Source organism: Nothobranchius furzeri, chromosome 13 (assembly GCF_043380555.1).
Source record: "Nothobranchius furzeri strain GRZ-AD chromosome 13, NfurGRZ-RIMD1, whole genome shotgun sequence".
Taxonomy (NCBI): domain Eukaryota; kingdom Metazoa; phylum Chordata; class Actinopteri; order Cyprinodontiformes; family Nothobranchiidae; genus Nothobranchius; species Nothobranchius furzeri.
This window is the reverse complement of record NC_091753.1, coordinates 21401772-21419441: the sequence shown is the minus strand read 5'-3', so window position 1 is coordinate 21419441 and position 17670 is coordinate 21401772. Positions and strand designations below refer to the sequence as shown.

The following is a 17670-nucleotide window of genomic DNA, read 5'->3' as shown; positions in this document are numbered from 1 at the left end:
TCTACTTCTCTTGTCTTGATTCAATAATTTACATGGAGCCTAGTCTTCTGGGACCTTCATCATCCAAAGAAGTTTGCCATCTTGCGCCAATATTTTTTTTGCCCCACTTAGTTGTTCTGATTATTAAGAGATACTTGATTTAAAGTGAAAACCTTATAAATTTGATATTTTATTAATTATTAGCTAAACTTTTTTATGTTTTATTTTGAAACAATACGTGTTTTACAATCCAAAATAGAAAAAAGAAACAAATTTCACACCAAAAAAAATCTTGGGTCTAGGAGAATGGCGGTTATCCATTTTGGAAGCACCAGAAAAAACCCTAAAACGTGTAAATCCTCCCTAAACCGTTTCTGAGCACCCCTTCAAATATTAAATAAAAAATGAAAGGCTAAATAAATTCACATGTACGTTTCATGTGCGCATTGCTCCTATTGTGACTGGATATTTGCGGACAGATGCGCTTTTCTCACTCAGTTATGTGCTGGAGAGATAGCAGATTGACCCTGGGAAGGGGAACGTGCATTTGCGCGTGGGGAAGGGGGTGGGGGCTCCAAAATAACCCAGGTGGCGGACTTCCAACTATGCACACTATAGGTATACGTAGCCGCATCCGTATAGCGGCTGGGTTAATAATAGGAGCGGCTGTCGGATGGTGGTGGTGGGGGGTGTCTGTCCTCACTGGATCAATTTTATCCGCGCGTTTCTACTGAAGTACCAGTGGGAGGAGAGTTTCCAGCAAGTGAGGATACCACCCCCCACCCCCCATGTCCAAGGGAACAGCGTAAGTATAAATACCCCGGATGAATCCAGGCTGCAGCTGTGCTGGAGAGAATCAGAACGGACGGAAGATAAACGGGTCTTCAACCCAGACGTCGCGGCACCGGAAGTTGCTTTTTTATTTAGCCGAATAAGCTTCACAGGGATCCAGTCTATCAGTCGTTCTTTATGGTACTAGTCGGTTTTAGGTGCAGGATGCAGGATCCGTGTGTGGGTCTCCTCCTCTGTTTTCTCAGCACAGCACTTGTCGCCTCGTTTGAATCGGAGGATGTTGTTCCCATTCGGATTAACGGGAAAATTAACCGCCGCTTTTGGAAAAGAAGCGAGGAGCACCCGAGCTTCAGCCTCAGAGCGTTTGGCAAAGACATGACTCTCAACCTCATACCAGACACCAGCTTCATGGCGCATTCCTTCACCGTGGAGCGCATCACAGCCAAAGATGGAGGCGCTTTGCGCAGCGGCTCAGGTGCTCAGGCTGCCGCGCGCTCGGACCTCCGGAGCTTTATGAACCAAACTCAGGAGAGGGAAGGACACCTGAGGAGCTGCTTCTACTCCGGGAACGTAGATCAAGATGAGAACTCGCTGGTGGCTCTCAGCTTGTGCTCGGGCCTCTTTGGCTCGTTCATCACCGAGGGGAGAGAATATTTCATTGAACCCAAATTCCGTGACGGTCAGGGTTCGGATTCTACCGAGCAGCTGCATGTCATCAACAGGAGGACACTAGCTAAGAGCCTCGGAATTCCTCTCCGGTATGGAGATTCTCAGGAGGAGAGACGCACGGGGGTGCGCTGGACGGAAACTTTTACGCACAGCGACAGTGACGCACAGAGGGAACCTCGCCGAAGACGCTTCGTTTCCGCGCCACGCTTCATAGAAACCCTGGCCGTAGCGGACGCAACCATGACCCACTTCCATGGAGATGAAGTAAAGGTCAGGTGACATAAGCTCCTGCACTAATCAGAACCTTCAGACAAATATGGAAGTTTCCACAAGGCGCCGCAGACGTCATCTCACTCCTTTCTTTATTTTCCAAAACCGTCTGTTTAGTCCGACTTTACAGACTAAAGCATGAAGACGGCTTATTTCCCCTCTTACCCACTGCTTCTTAAAACATGAAGCTTTGGCAGTGAGGAGGCTCGGGCGGAAATCAGTTGGCTCACAGGTTGAGAAAATAGTTCAGGCAAGAAAAACGCACGAAATGCTGGACAGCATGCTTTCAAAGTTCGTCACGATTTTGGCAGCACGGTTTTAACACGATCCCAGAGTATTTATGGGTTTAGATTTATTGTCTCAGACAGTTGGGGAGACATCTCCTGGTCAGGGCCAAAGAAATCGGCCAGCATTTCAAATATATGGAAAAGATTTCTGCTGCTGTCCCCTTGTCCCTGCTTCCAGGAGCCTTTCTGAACCAGAACTACACTTCACCATCACGCTAATCCATCTCCCTCAGCTCCAACTGCAAATCCTGAGTTAAAAAAAAAAAAGAAAATCATTCAGTTTACAGTCGGAAAAGTGAGCAATGTTTAGTAAATGAGGAAAACCTCCTATCATTCATGCATTGGAAATATTAACAACAACAACAACATTATTAATAATAATAATAATAAAATAATAACAACAATAATAATAATAATAAAAAGAAGAATATCTGGAAACCTGCTAAATGCAGGACTTGTATATTTTTTCCAGTTTTAAGGATTTTCTCCAACATCAGTCTCAGACTTCTGTGCTGACCAATCACAGTTTTCCTCCCATCCTCATCTGAATGCAGCCGACAGTGATGGGACCAGGAGGGGACTCTGTTCTCACTGGTCAGAAATAAACATCCACGCAGATCATGAATGAAATAAAAATATTCAGCAGGCCCAGAAGCAAAGCCTTTTAATGATCTAATATCTGTTTGGAACTATTAGTGTGATTTCTGAATGGCATTGTGTGTCTTTGTCAGCCAGCATCAAAATGGTAATAATCAGATAAAGAGTTGGGTGCTACAGTCCAGCTACCACATTATGATGATCTGTTAACAAGAATGACATGTTGGGATATAAAAATATAACTGCTTTGGTTAGCAGAGGGACATTAATTGTTTTGTGGAGATTCATGGCTGCATAATCTAAAAACAAGGCTTGGAAATGAAATTTACAAACATCAGCTGTTCTTGGAGATGTTTGCTTAGACAGCAAGTCAGGTCAGCATGTGATGCTGATCTAAGACATCAGCTCATTGACTGTCCTCTCTTTCTACAGCATTATATTCTCACCCTCCTGTCCATGGCTGCTCAACTGTACAAACACCCCAGCATTAAGAACTCTGTCAACATGGTGGTGGTGAAAATCTTGGTCGTGGAGGATGAGGAGGTTGGACCGCAGGTCTCCAGCAACGGAGGTGTGGCTCTTCGAAATTTCTGCTCTTGGCAGCAGCTTTTCAATCCACCGAGCCAGAGGCATCCAGAGCACTATGACACTGCCCTGCTGTTCACTAGAGAGGTGGGGGGCACACACAGCCTGCTGGCTTCCTGTCACACTCACAATGTGCGGCTGGTACATTACATTCACCTGGTCTTTGGTAAAAACCCTGGGATGCTGACATTTTTTTCTTGGCGGGGGGGGGGGGGGGGGGGGGCTGATGGCACAAGCATGTCTTGGCACTTGGAATGGGGGTTCTGGGGGTGACATAGCTCCTCTCATCATGTCTCAACCCTTTAAAGCCTGAGGTATGAAGTAGCAATAGTAATGCATTGCCTGTTTTTTTATAGCACCTGCTTAGGGTTCTACAGCCACACAAGGCGCTTCACGACACAGTCATTCAACCATTCACACGCACATTCATAACCTGGTGGTGATGAGCTACGATGTAGCCACAGCTGCCCTGGAGCGCACTGACAGAGGCGAGGCTGCTAAACACAGACACCATCGGTCCCTCCGACCACCACCAGCACGCAAGGCGGGTTAAGTGTCTTGCCCAAGGACACAACAGCAGCCTGTTTTGGTGGAAGCTGGGATTAAACCTGCAACCTTCCGATTACTGGACAGCCTGCTTTACCTCAATGAGCTACAGCTGTTGCAGTATTTTAAATAACAACAACAACAACAACAACAACAACAACAACAATAATAATAATAATAATAATAATAATAACAATAACAATAATAATAATAATAATAATGATGATAATAATAATAATAACAATGATAATAATAATTAATTTTAATTTGCTACTGTTTCTATAAAACCTATTGATTTTATTTTGTTATGTAATTACAAAATATAACATTGATAAAGAAATAAAATTGACCCTCACCACGGATAGAGTCTCCAATTAGATGATAATTGTGAATGAAACGTTGGATAAAAAGTATATGAATAGTAAATGGAGGGAGTCAATTATAAGTCTGAGGGGCATTTAATGTAGTTTCTTTATTGCTAATGCGATGTCTGGAATATTTTTCATTTTTCCAGCATAAACCCCTCCTCACTCACCATGCAGCAAAGGCCCATTTTTGTTTCTGTTGTTCAGTAGACCCCTTTTCCTTAGAGAAATTATACTTCTATCCGACTTTGTGGGGAGCCCTAAGGGTTAGGAAAGAAGATGAGGAACAGGGAGGATAAAACGGAAAGTCTGTCTAGCCTACTGGGTTCAGTTAGGGATGTGGAAAACAGATTGTTGATTTGGAAAAGTTGTAATCTTTTCCGAGCGGTCAGAATGTCAACAAAGAGCAAACAAAAGTTGCTTTATGGGTGCTTCATACTTCCTCAGGGTTTCAGCTGCGATTGACTGGCTCTGCTGCCTTTGGCTGCATTCTTCCATCTGTTATGCTGACAAGGTGTTAGCTGAATAAACATTAGGCACGCTACGCCGCTATTATTACAGTTTTATAGCTAAGTGCCAGAACCTTGGTTCTGATCTGATGACAGGTCTGATGTTTACCTGCCTACACCACCTACAATGTAAATCTGAGGCCGGACGTGGGAAATGATGAGTGGAACGCATGGAGATTTGCTGTCTCCTGTTGGACTTGTTGATTCAATCGAGCAAATACAATTTAGGTTTGTTTTCCTTTTCCGTGCAGAGATGCTTTGAAATTCAGAGGGTGGAAGGCTCTTCGTGGGCAAGCTAAGTTCAGTGGCAACACAAATCAGTCCTGCTGCTAGTTCAATGTTTAAATGTGATCCAAGCACCCAGCAGTAATGAGGGAAGACTACTCGCTGTTGGAAAACTCGGTTACTCTCTGCTAAATGTAATGGAAACACTCTCTTTTTCCTTTTTGTGGCTCCATGCTCTGTGTTTTTGAGTCTTTCTGCACTATTTTCAGATGTTCTACTATATCGTGAGCTTTGACCAACTGGCCCATGCATGTTTACAAGAGTGATGGTTTCTGTGGTGGAACGTGGCGTACAAACATGCTGAGCTGTGTCTAAACTCCAGCTCTGGTCCAGATGTCTTTTAAATCAGAGTTCTGCCTTATAGCTTTTTTCAGAGTGGGGCTGAGGGGAGGCCACCGATGCATGCTCCTGATGCCCCAGTGTTCCCGCTCTGATGATGGTTAATGTCACAGTATAAAAGAGAGAAGCACAGCAGAATTTCTAATGGAAATGTAATGCGATTAATTTACTACGCCGAGCCAAAAATCCTAAATATTTCAAATTCTCATCTGTTAATATCTGGTTTTAAAATCACTCCTGAATGTTACATAATGCACTGATGACGACATCAAAACACACACGCACGCACGCACGCACACACACACACACACACACACACACACACACACACACACGCGCGCGCACACAAACATTTCAAACCACTAATGTCCAAGTTGAGCTTTGCTTCACAGCTGCACCTCATGCTTTTCATTAAGGTCACAGTTTAGTTCAGTAAGAGCTGATTTTTTGATGGTTGTTCTTCATAAGGTTCACATCAAATTATGGAATAATGTAATATTTATGTCCATCCAGCTGCCTCTGACTCTCATTTACAGCGTTTGTATTTCCCTGTTGTTTCTCGCTGTTTACTAAAGTGATGTGCTTGGATGTCAGTATGCCTAACCCTTACCATAGAACAATAAAGCTAAGTTAAAGTTAAGCTAAGGCGGTATACATCATAACACATATAGTTTTAAGCCTCAGTAGAACCTCAGGCTGTCTCAGGTTTGAGGACATGGTGTCTGGGTCACGATGCTGTGGGGAAGCTCTCTAAACTTTAACCGTCTTTTAAAAGCTGTGTGATCGACACTTTTACCATAGACAAGCCTATATATCGTCTTGTTTTCTTGTTTCTGTACAATTATCACCATCTATGCAAGACTCCAGTGGGCAGACCTAAGGGCTGAGCGCATCAGGCTGTACAAAAGATCAAGAAGACATAAACATCTTCACTTGTTTTACGAACCTCGACAGGGCAAATCCTCAAAAGTCACTAATCCAGTCACTGCTTGTGTTCATCTGATTCTCAGAGCTCTGTTTACGGCGTACATTTTGTTTGTTGCAGGACATCTGCGGGCAGAAAAGCTGTGACACACTGGGTGTGGCTGATGTTGGGACAATGTGTGATCCCAAAAGAAGCTGCTCAGTCATTGAGGACAACGGTCTGCAAACTGCTTTCACGGCTGCTCATGAGCTTGGTGAGGTCCCACATGACCTGCTGTCATTTGATTGAGTTGGGATGGATGCAGGATTCTGTTACATCTTGGTCTAAAGTTTAGCCGTTTTCTCATCTTTTCCCTGCCCACAGGGCATGTGTTGAGTATGCCTCATGATGACTCAAAGACATGTGAGAAGTTGTTTGGGGATCTAGGAGAACACCACCTGATGGCTCCTCTCTTTGTTAGCTTCAACAAAACTGCCCCCTGGTCTCCCTGCAGCGCTCTCCACATCACAGAGTTCTTCGACAATGGGCATGGTGAGAACCAAACATCAGACAGTAGGCTTCTCCAAAACGGGATCAACATCACAGCTTTGTTACGAGATTTATTCAGGGATGTAGAAAACACACTTTTCTACTCAGCATCTCTGGACTGGTGGCTTTTCTGCTTAAACACACTGATCCCCCTAAATTATAGGTTGTGGTTCCTCTAGAGTTCCACATCCTCTTCTCCTCCCTCCTCTCGCTTTCCGCTTTTTAAAAACTTTCATCATGTCTGTCTTGTATTGTTTGTATCCTTTCTGGATCTGTCGACGAGCCTTCCTTTCCACTGAGTCATGCTGTGGACTTCGTCCTGCTCCTCACCTCTGTAGCCAAAAGCAACAGCTGGCGGTGAAAGAATGTGTTCTTTATCTACTGGAAAATATGTCTAGTAAAAACTCATGTGGAGGAGAATGTTCGATCCAAAACAATGAAGTCATAGCCAACTTCAGACAGAATCACTCTTAAAGCAATAAACTTAATTAGAAAGATGATTAATGAATTCTGATTTAGATGAGCTGTGTCCAAATTCCAAGCTTTCATAAAAAATTCATTTGTCAAAATAAAAATAATTCCCTTCAGGACACAACGTGCCCCGAGCTTTTGACAGTGGTGTCATGCCATAGACAGAGGTCTGTCAGTGCCTTAAATGCTGTGATCTTCAAACCTGTCAGACTAAAACCATACTGATTTGTGCTCTAACCACAGGGGACTGTCTGCTCGATGTCCCAGAGGACACCATGTCTATGCCGAATGAACTGCCAGGCATCAAGTACAGTCTGGACCAACAATGCCAACAGATCTTTGGAGAGGAGTTTATGCACTGCCCTAACATATCGGACAGTGATATCTGCAGCCAGCTGTGGTGTCGAGAGGATGGCATGCCACAGTGCTCCACCAAGAATGGCAGCTTGCCTTGGGCTGATGGCTCCCCCTGCAGCCACAACGGGACTTGCCTCAATGGAGAATGCAGGTTGTCTGAAGAGATGTTGCAGCCGCTGGTAAGACAATGTCTCTGATGAGGATTTTTTTAAAATAAAAAAGCTGTAATTATATGTGAAACAAACATTCTTGCAGAAATGAAATGTTTTATTTTTCCTGGAGAATTGAAACATGGTCAGGGTCGTATACATCAATGACCTTTGGAGGTACAAACCCTGTAATCAACTATATCTCCAGGAAACGATCCAGGTAACCTGGATACAAGGACTCATGACTAGTATAGTTTACCCAGAATGCTGTTGTCTCTTCCCAGTTTATTTGCACTTAACATCCCTAAAAAAGTAAATATATTCAGGATTCATTCCAATTCTCCAGCCATCAGTTTGGATCACATGAGGTATCCTACCAAAAATAGTTAGGCCTCCACAAAACATTCTCACACCCAAGGCGTCAAAATATGACACCTGTTACCAAGCCTCAATATATGACGAATCGGGACGCCCCAGCGCGTCAAGAGACGACGATCAGGGGCACGCTGGGTCACGTGGCTCCACTGGCGTCACTGTTTGAAGCGCACCGTCACACGGACATTATTCGACTACTCAACCTTCCCCTCACCCCAATCCTAACCTTAAGGTCCATAAACTGTGACCTTGAGGTTAGGATTTGGGTGAGGGGAAAGTTAAGTAGTTCACAAGTAGTTCTAATGTCCGTCTCACCACCGGCGTCAGATACCGACGCTCTGGGACGCTGCGTCAGCTGTTTGTCCCTGATCATTGTCTCCTGACGCGCTGGGGCGTCCCGATTCGTCATATATTGAGGCTTGGTCAAAGGCATCATATTTTGATGTCTTGGGTGTGAGAATGTGTTCAGAAAGCAGAAGCATCTCTAATTGAAACAAAAAAGGACAGATGTAACCAGTGACTCATGCTGCCTGCAGCAACTGTCCAGTCCACATCTGTCAAAAGCCAGATACAAATCTGACTGGTGAAGTAGGCAGAGGTACTAGGCAAGGCAAGGCAAGGCAGCTGTATTTATAGAGCACATTTCAAACCTAGGGGAATTCAAAGGGCTTTACAATTAGCATGAAATGGCACGGCAATAAAAAGGAGAACACAAATTAAACATATACACACATAAAATTAGACCAGTTAGGATACCATTGCAATAGTCCAGCCGACTAGAACTAAAAGCATGAATGAGTTTCTTTAAGTCTCGTCTGGACATGAGACCTCTGACTCTTGATATTTGATAAAGGTGATAAAACGCTGATTTAGTTGTAGCCTTAATTTGTCCAGAGAAGCTCAGGTCGGAGTCAATGATGACACCAAGATTTCTAACCTGGGTCTTTGTCTTTATTCCCCTGGACTCCAGCTGAGCAATAACATCCATCCCAACCTTCTTGTTGCCAAAGAAAATAACTTCAATCTTGTCTTTGTTTAACCGAAGGAAGTTTGACTGCATCCAGTTGTTTATGTGCTCTAGGTACTGACAGAGTGTGACAGATAGTCAGCAGGTGATAAGGCTAGGTAGATCTGGGTGTCGTTAGCATAGCTATGATAGGCAAAGTTGTTATTAAGTATGACCTGACTCAGGGGGAGCATATATATAGATTAATGAGTAGTGATATAGAATTGAGCCTTGAGGGACTCCACATTTCATGGTGATCCGCTTTGATTTTTAATCCCTAATAGAGAAAACATAGCCCCTGTCTTTGAGATAGGATTGGAACCAGGCAAGCATTGTACCAGATAGTTCCACCAAATTTGTGAACCTGTCGAGGAGAATGTTGTGGTCCACAGTATCAAAAGCGGGACCGATGCTTTATCTGTGTCAGTGCTGAGACGAATGTTGTTTAATACATCGATCAGTGCAGTCTCTGTACTGTGGTGCTGTCTAAAGCCTGACTGAAAACCATCCATAATGTTATTTGACTCCAGAAATGTGTTTATTTCGTTGGTTGGAGGGAATGATGGGGCCAGTTTCTGGCAGGTCTTGCTTCTGTCAGTGCGCCCCAGGGCAGCTGTGGCTAAATTGTAGCTCATCCCCACCAGCATGTGAATGTGTGTGTGAATGAGTGAATGACTGATTGTGTTGTGAAGTGCCTTGCGGGATTGTAGAACCCACACACATACATGTATATACGTATACACGTTTGTGTGGACCTCCAGTGATTTCCATTTATTTTAGTGACTATATTATGCCTAACCTATATCCTAACCCTAACCTTAACCAATGGGGTTCTATTCCTAACCCTAACCTAAACTAACCTAAACTAAAAGCTAATTCACATCATACCTTTAAAACCACATTTTAGGGTGCTTAGCATTGTGTGGACCAGCAAAATGTCCCCACAATGGGGAAATGTACAGGTTAATGTTAAAAATTGTCCACTTAAACATATAAAGACAAGTACACACACACACACACACACACACACACACACACACACACACGTCCCCATAACACCTCAGCATGTGTTCGGGAAGCTAGGATCAAACCAGCCTTCTGATTGAGAGGTGACCACTCTGCCCACATAACTGTAGCTGTCTCCACACAGCAGAAGTTTTGTTTAATTATTTAGAAAACAAACAGAACAAAACCAGCCAGTGATCCACTTCAGTGAGTATGAAAGCAGCTGCTTCATGGTGCCACTTTATGTTTTTAATAGATCATTTATACATCTCAGTGTTCCTTTTTAGTTTGGCTGCCTTGAGATCCTCCCCATGTGTTATATGCACACATCGTTTATGGATCCAGATGTGTTGGCAGTTAGGATGTTTTCTGCTCCAAACTCATAAAACATCTGAAACGAAAACCCACACTAGCAAACAAAAACACATTTGGTTTAGGAATAAAAAGTTGCAGCATGGCAGCTTCCACCCGTGATGAGTGACACATGTGGCAGGAATGCGGGCAGAGGCAGACAGGAGGCGCGTGCTGCACTTCAACAGAAATTTAGCTTTGAGGCTTTGCACACACACACACACTGATGGGCCTCAAACCCAGAAGCCCAGACTGTGGTTTAGGTTCTCAGCTTTGGCTCTGAGCTCTAACCAGCTCTGCTGAAGGATCTTGTTTTTCTCTGTTTCACCACAGATGGCTGTGGATGGTGGTTGGAGCTCATGGGGGCCTTGGCAGCAGTGCTCCAGGACCTGTGGAGGTGGAGTGGAGTTCTCCTACAGGGAGTGCACCAATCCAGTGCCTCAGAACGAAGGGATGTACTGTGAGGGGCAGAGGGTTCGGTACCAGTCCTGCAACATCCAGCTGTGTGACAACAGCAATGGTAAATATCAGTTAAATTTGAAGTGTGCTGAAGATAAAAATTGAACATTCTAAACTGTGGTAAGGAAGTATGCATGCAAGTACCATCTATGTCTTCTTGTCTCATAGAAACCATCTCCTAAACCCATTTTTGGTTGAACCTGTGCTCGTTCTTTGACAGAATCCAACACAACCAACCAAAAGTTTGGGAACCTGTAGAAACATGTTTGTTCACCTTAAAAAATGAGCAGGAACATAGAACAAATGAAAATAATGTTTTCTTAACTTTTAACTAGTAGCACTTCCGGCCTGGCAGACTTAGTATTTTACCTGTTGTGTTCCCAGGTAACCTGATTTCTTCTTGAAGCAGCTTCCAGTCAGTCTTTTTTTGATGACATCACACAAGCAAAAGTGCTGCGCATTAATGGAGTCATAGTTGGTGAAGGGAACACAACAAACTTAAGGAAAAGACTAAAACAATGAAAATTTTTGTTGCAAGAAAAAAATCTCCTGCAGACATTAGAAAGATCTAAAGATGGTTTATTGCAGATGTGAAATGAAAATGGGTAGTCGGACACATTTAAACACAAAACTTTAATTATTAAATATGTTTTATTTAGAATGTGTTTATGATACTTTACCATTGGTGTTTGTGATCTTCTAGTAATTTAGCTTCAAAACCTCTCAAAAGTATAAAGACTTATTCCATAAACAAAGATAGTTTATGATGTCCAGAGTGGATGTTGGAGAGATGAGGGCTGCAGCGGCTCTCCAGCGGTTGGTCTTCAGGTTGGATTGATGTTGTTTACGATGGACACCTTAGCTAAATGTGAATCCCTAGAATTTTTGCTGCGTTTCTTCTGATAGGCTATCCATTAATAGCTTAAAATTGCTAAAACTATTCGATCGTGTAAGGCTCTCCTCTCATTCCCTAATAAAATGGCACTGGAGGGTGTGTTAGTCACATGACTAAAAAGACAGACTGACTCAGTCTTCCTTTATCCCAACTTGACCCATAGCAGCTCAGAAGGGTTTAAATCCAGAACCTGTGCTGCTCTCCCATTAAAGTCAGAACCCTGGCTGAGTACTGATGTAAATCGTTAGATGCATTTTTGAACCATGAATGAACGAATGATTGAATGAATGAATTGAATTAATAATCTCAAAGTAGGGAAATCCACACATTAAGGCAGCACATTCAGGGAATAACAATATAATGAAGACAGTTACAGACACACAAACAGTAGGCTATCAGTGTGGCCTGCAAAAAATAGAATAAAGCAGTGGTTCCCAACCTTTTTTCACAATGGTCCCCTTCCCTGTGTTCAAGACAAGCCAGAGCCCCCAACCCCTACTCCTAAAGCACACATGTAAATGTGAAAAATTACGAACTTTACACACACATACAGAGTTATGCTTCTTACACATAGTTTTGATTGTACTATTGCGTGTTTTCTCTGGATTTTGTAAATGCAATTTTCACAACTATATTGTTGGTAAGCTCACAACCTCAGCACACACAAATATGTGGGGTCCAATCTTCTGGGGAACCCCTTGGGGGGACAAGGACCCCAGGTTGGGAACCACTGCAACAAAGAATGAAAATTAGAAATGAGTTTAGAAAAAGAAAACTGCACCAACAAAAGGACACCGGCAAACATGCAGGTGAACTTCCAAAAAATTATAATCTGGTGCAAAAGTTCATTTATGTCAGTAATTCAACTTATAATGTGAAACAAATTTATGGGATAGACTTGTTACATCCAATGATGAAAATGTAACCTGTTAATGTATTTCATTATTTGATCAGTTAAAGGTGGACTTGTTTTTTCTTGCTCTGTGGTTTAGGTAAAAGTTTCAGAGAAGAGCAGTGTGACAAATACAACAGCCTGATCTACTTGGACCACAATGGGAACGTCAAACAGTGGATACCAAAATATGCTGGTGTTTCCCCCAGAGACAGGTGTAAACTCTTCTGCAGGGCCAGGGGCAGCAGTGAGTTTAAAGTGTTTGAATCTAAGGTACAGTACCCATCCATGTTCTAAGAAGGTTGTCCTGCCACTGTTGGACTTTGCTTTCTGAAGTTGTGTTTATTCACTCAAAGAGACGTTTTCTTGGAGATTATGTTTATTTTTATAGCAAAGAGGAACTTCTTCTCACTTTGATCCAGTGGAGCATTCTTCAAAAAATTCTGAGTTCATAAGAGCAAACTTTTGTAACAGATTTGTTGTTGGCCACGGCTAAAGTATTGGTGACAGGGATTTGATAAAATGTCATTTCAGAAGCTGATAATGTTAGCATTATGTTCCCGTAACCTTTAAGTGACAGGGTTAAAATCAGTGGCGTGTCAAGATCTTTTAAAATGGGGTGGCCCAGGTGAGGCACAGTTTTGTGCATGGGTGGCACCAATGGTTATGCTTTTTTTTTGTTTTACCCCCAAGCCATTTGTGGACAACGAAAAGCCTATTTAAAAGTAAATTAGTGTGGTGGCTCCTGGGGTGGCCAATCAGATTCCAAGGGTGGCATGTGCTACCCCAGGCCACTCCCTGGACACACCCCTGGTTAAAATGATCATGTCTACAGTCTGATTAAAACGTTCATCTTCTGAAACCTTCTGACTTATCCTGTACAACTTTGTGTTGCGTTTCTGCAGGTGATTGACGGGACAACCTGTGGGCCTGACACCACATCGGTTTGTGTTCAAGGCCAGTGTGTAAAAGCAGGCTGTGACCAGGTGATTGGATCCAGCAAGAGGGTGGATAAGTGTGGAGTGTGTGGAGGAAATGGACTTAGCTGCATAAAGGTCACAGGATCCTACAACAAAGCATTGTAAGGACACCACACAAAAAAACTCAGAAAATTGTTCAAATGTATGCTATTTAAAATGTATTTATATAATATCATAGTAAATAAGTGTAGTGTCATGACCCTCCACTAAATTGATCCCCTATAGTCATGATTTTACAAGCTAGCTACACTTGCAGAATGCATCAAGCTCAGCAAATCAGATCGGGATAGGCAGGAAATTATAGAAATGGTGTAAAGCATCCAGAAAATTTCAAAATAAAACACGTGCAAATGTGCAGTAGCTTAACTATAAAAGAAAAACATTATTACCTATGACACCTTGTAAATACAGCTTCATATTTTTAATTTGAGTGATGCAGATATGTTAATTTTCTTTCTTCCACTAGATTTCTGCAGTAAATCTGTTTTGAAGTGGATTTTTATTTTTTCATTTTCATTTACTTATTTGCTTGAGAGAGACAGTATGCCTTAATGTACATTATTTTAGATATTTTATGTATGCATTATATCTCTGTCAAAGGGGACTCAGAGCAATCCCAGTTTGGCATACTGGTGATGAAAACTCATGTAGGAGTTTAATGTGTTGTGTGTGGTATTATCCTTGTGGCTGGACACCACAAACTAGGACCAAAACCGTTACATCTGTGAATTTTTTATTGCAATATGTGGGGTCCCTCGTTCATTTTTAAATCTCTGAACTGGGCCTTAGGCTACGTTCACACTGTAGGCAAAAAGTGCATACAATCCACATTTTCCCCCACATGCCATATCTGACTTTTTATGACAGTCTAAACGCACAGATCGATTTTTTTAAATGCGATCCGTGTCACTTGAATATGTAGTACTAATTCTGATGCATATCTGATTTTTTTAAAAGTGACTGCAGTCTAAATGGTCACGTTGCATTAAATCCGTCTCCTACATTGCTGAGTCAGCGGAGGTGAGCGTCGTATGTGGATGTTCCTGAGGAGAAGCGCTGACAGAATGGTTCAGGAGTCTGTCTGGACATCCTGTTTTAAGTATAGGAATTAAAAATACAATAATAAATGTGAACAAGAGGTGGAGGTTCTGCTGGAGCGAAGCGTTTCACTGGTCTCTGTCTCCGTGAAGGGAGGAAGGGGGGTTCCCCATGAATGAATTAATACCGGAACATTATCGGTGAACAATAATTCAGGGAGACGGCGAGAGCAAGGAGTAAAATAGTTTACAGTTTTTAAAACAGTTTCCAGACCATAACAGAAGAATTAACAGAAGATCAGGACTACGTCAGAAAACCGTCGAGTGTGACTTCTTGTCTTCTGCTCATGCGGGTCGCTTTGGTGCCGCGGAGCGTTCACACTGGAGAGAGTTTGATGTCGTATTGCAGCCACGGTGTGAACGGCCATACAAAAAAATCAGATTTACTCAAAAAATCGGAAATGAACCTCAAGGCCTGCAGTGTGAACGTAGCCTTAGAGCAGCATGCCATAGAGACTAAGTTGTGTACAATGTGTGAGTCATCTAATACTGTCTTGTACCTTTTTCTACCAGCTATGGATACAGTGACATTGTCACAATTCCCATTGGTGCCACTAATATTGACATCAAACAGCGTAGCCACAGAGGAATCAGACATGATGGGAACTACCTGGCTGTGAAAAGAGAGAGTGGCACCTATATCCTTAATGGTAACTTCTCTGTGTCTACGGTGGAGCAGGACATCCCAGTTCTAGGTGCAGTACTAAAGTACAGCGGCTCTTCTACCACATTAGAAAGGATCCAGAGCTTCAGGCAACTGAAGGAGACCATCACCATTCAACTTCTGACCACAGGAAGAGTGGACAACCTTCCCAAAATCAAGTACACCTTTTTCATCCCGAAGGATGTGATGTCTAATAATTCAAAAGAGAAAACGGCCTCAGACATGTCTTTGCAGATGATAAATAGTGTTTCTGAATGGGTGCTAGGGGAGTGGTCTGAGTGCTCCAAGAGCTGCGGCTCTGGATGGTCCAGAAGGAGCATTGAATGCAGAGATGGCGAAGGCTTCCTTTCTTGCCAGTGTGACAAAACAAAAAAGCCCACAGACATCAGGCCTTGTGGGGATTTGCCATGTCCCATATGGCAGATGGGACCTTGGTCTGCCTGCTCACGAACTTGTGGCCAAGGGGAACGCCACCGTAGCGTCTTCTGCATAGACTACACTGGCAAGACTGTTGAGCCAGAGATGTGTGATTCAAACAAAATCCCAGAACCAGTTTCTGGGGATTGTAACAATCATGACTGCTTATGAAGAACGATATAACTGTAAACTCTGCCTTTGGTCTAATTGCACGTCCCAGTCAAGGATAGAATACTGTATGGGTGTGCCAGGTTCAGGGATGGAGGCACAAACAACTGCAAAAACCAGACAAAGTAAATACAAAGAAACCACACTCACAAAAACTTGCAAATCATCCATCCATCCATTTTCTGAACCCGCTTGCCCATGTAGGGTTGCAGGGGGGCTGGTGCCTATCTCCAGCGGTCAATGGGCAATCAGGTGGGGTACACCCTGGACAGAGAGCCAGTCCATTGCAGGCCACTTGCAAATCAACCAAGAATTTTTTTTAAAAAAGTGCATAAAAAGAAACACAGAAATGCCTCAAAAGAACAAACTGTTCTGAAATGACAAAGAACTACAACTATCTGAATTTGACCCAGTTGTGCCTCCATATTTCTAAACGTTCATGTTGACCTGCAAAATGCCATTCAAAATATGCTGGTGGCTCTAAGTGGGAGGGATAAAGGAACTAATGGATCCCTGTGTCCTTGGGCCCATTTTTTTATCTGTCCAAGTCCGCAGCAAATCACTTCACAGACTTTTACCTGACTATTGTTTTGCTTTTACTGATCTTAGGTAACCACTAGAGAAATCAGAAACTATTGAAATCTACCTCACTGTGTACATGTGATGCTACGTATGGATTCTGGTTAAGATGTGGTGTTTACTTTTTCTAGTATGAAAAGTATTGTTGACCTACTTAAAAAAGAACTGACTTTTTGGAGGCAATTAGGGATGATCTACACTTAGTCTTCCAGAGTTAGGCGACACTTGGAGTAGGCCTAGAATGTTGACATGAAACCTGCTGTCAAACACCAGCTCAGTGTACATTTATACCTCTGACTGTGCTCCACACAACTCAATATCCTGTAAAGCTCTGATTGAGCTGTTTACCCAACCTAAAACCGAGGCCTCTAGGAAATGTGCTCATGTGATTGCTTCTCTTTTCTTCTCACGTACAGATCAGTTGTGTTCAGTATTTATTGCTTTTGTTCTATAATTAGGATTGTTGAGCTATAGTATATACTTTATACTATATGCAGTTTGGTGCATTTGGGACAAACACAGGTACAAATAACTGTCATAGCAAGAAATGTTTCTCTAGAAGTGTTTTTGTCTGCACAAGACTGAGTGATTGCAAATGAATAGAAGCTTTATTTGTTATAATTTCCAAACATATTTAATAAGTAAATACATTCTAAGCTAACACCATTTTTTTTCAAACACCTGTATGTATATTTGATTCCTTTAAGCCTTTTGTTAACTTACAGTATAATATAATATAAAAAGAGATGGGTCATTGGGTTGATATCCCTTCAGTGAAGGATCAAGCTATTTTATTATTGCAGCTTTTTCAGCTATTTATTTTTTAAGTTTTTACCTTGAATATGTCATAACATGCTGTTTCTGTTTTGTTGTGTGTAAAATGGCCAAATAAACACATTTATGTAAGTTTGGAGTGTTTATTTGTTGTAACAGATTCTACGGGACAAAAAAAAAAGATAAAATATTTTATAATATGGGAATTTATTTTGAGGGTTTTTGAGGGTATTTTGATTTTTTTTATATTATACTATTGTATTGTATTTTATATTATCGCCATTAGATCACTTTAAAGATTAAAACATGCAAAATGCTGAGTACACATAACCATATTTGAAAAACTAAATATGCC

At 42.3% G+C, this 17670-nt stretch overlaps 1 protein-coding gene across 1 annotated transcript; it reads left to right on the top strand.

The window, feature by feature from the left end:
- Positions 1-818: 818 nt before the first annotated feature.
- LOC107380758 (A disintegrin and metalloproteinase with thrombospondin motifs 8) lies at positions 819-16166 on the top strand. Its single transcript, XM_015952090.3, has 9 exons — positions 819-1710; positions 3027-3266; positions 6269-6401; positions 6512-6679; positions 7391-7683; positions 10724-10910; positions 12737-12909; positions 13542-13717; positions 15227-16166. Exons 1-9 carry the CDS (start codon positions 949-951, stop codon positions 15963-15965), a joined length of 2871 nt encoding a protein of 956 aa, XP_015807576.3. The 5' UTR covers positions 819-948; the 3' UTR covers positions 15966-16166.
- The last annotated feature ends 1504 nt before the right edge of the window (positions 16167-17670 follow it).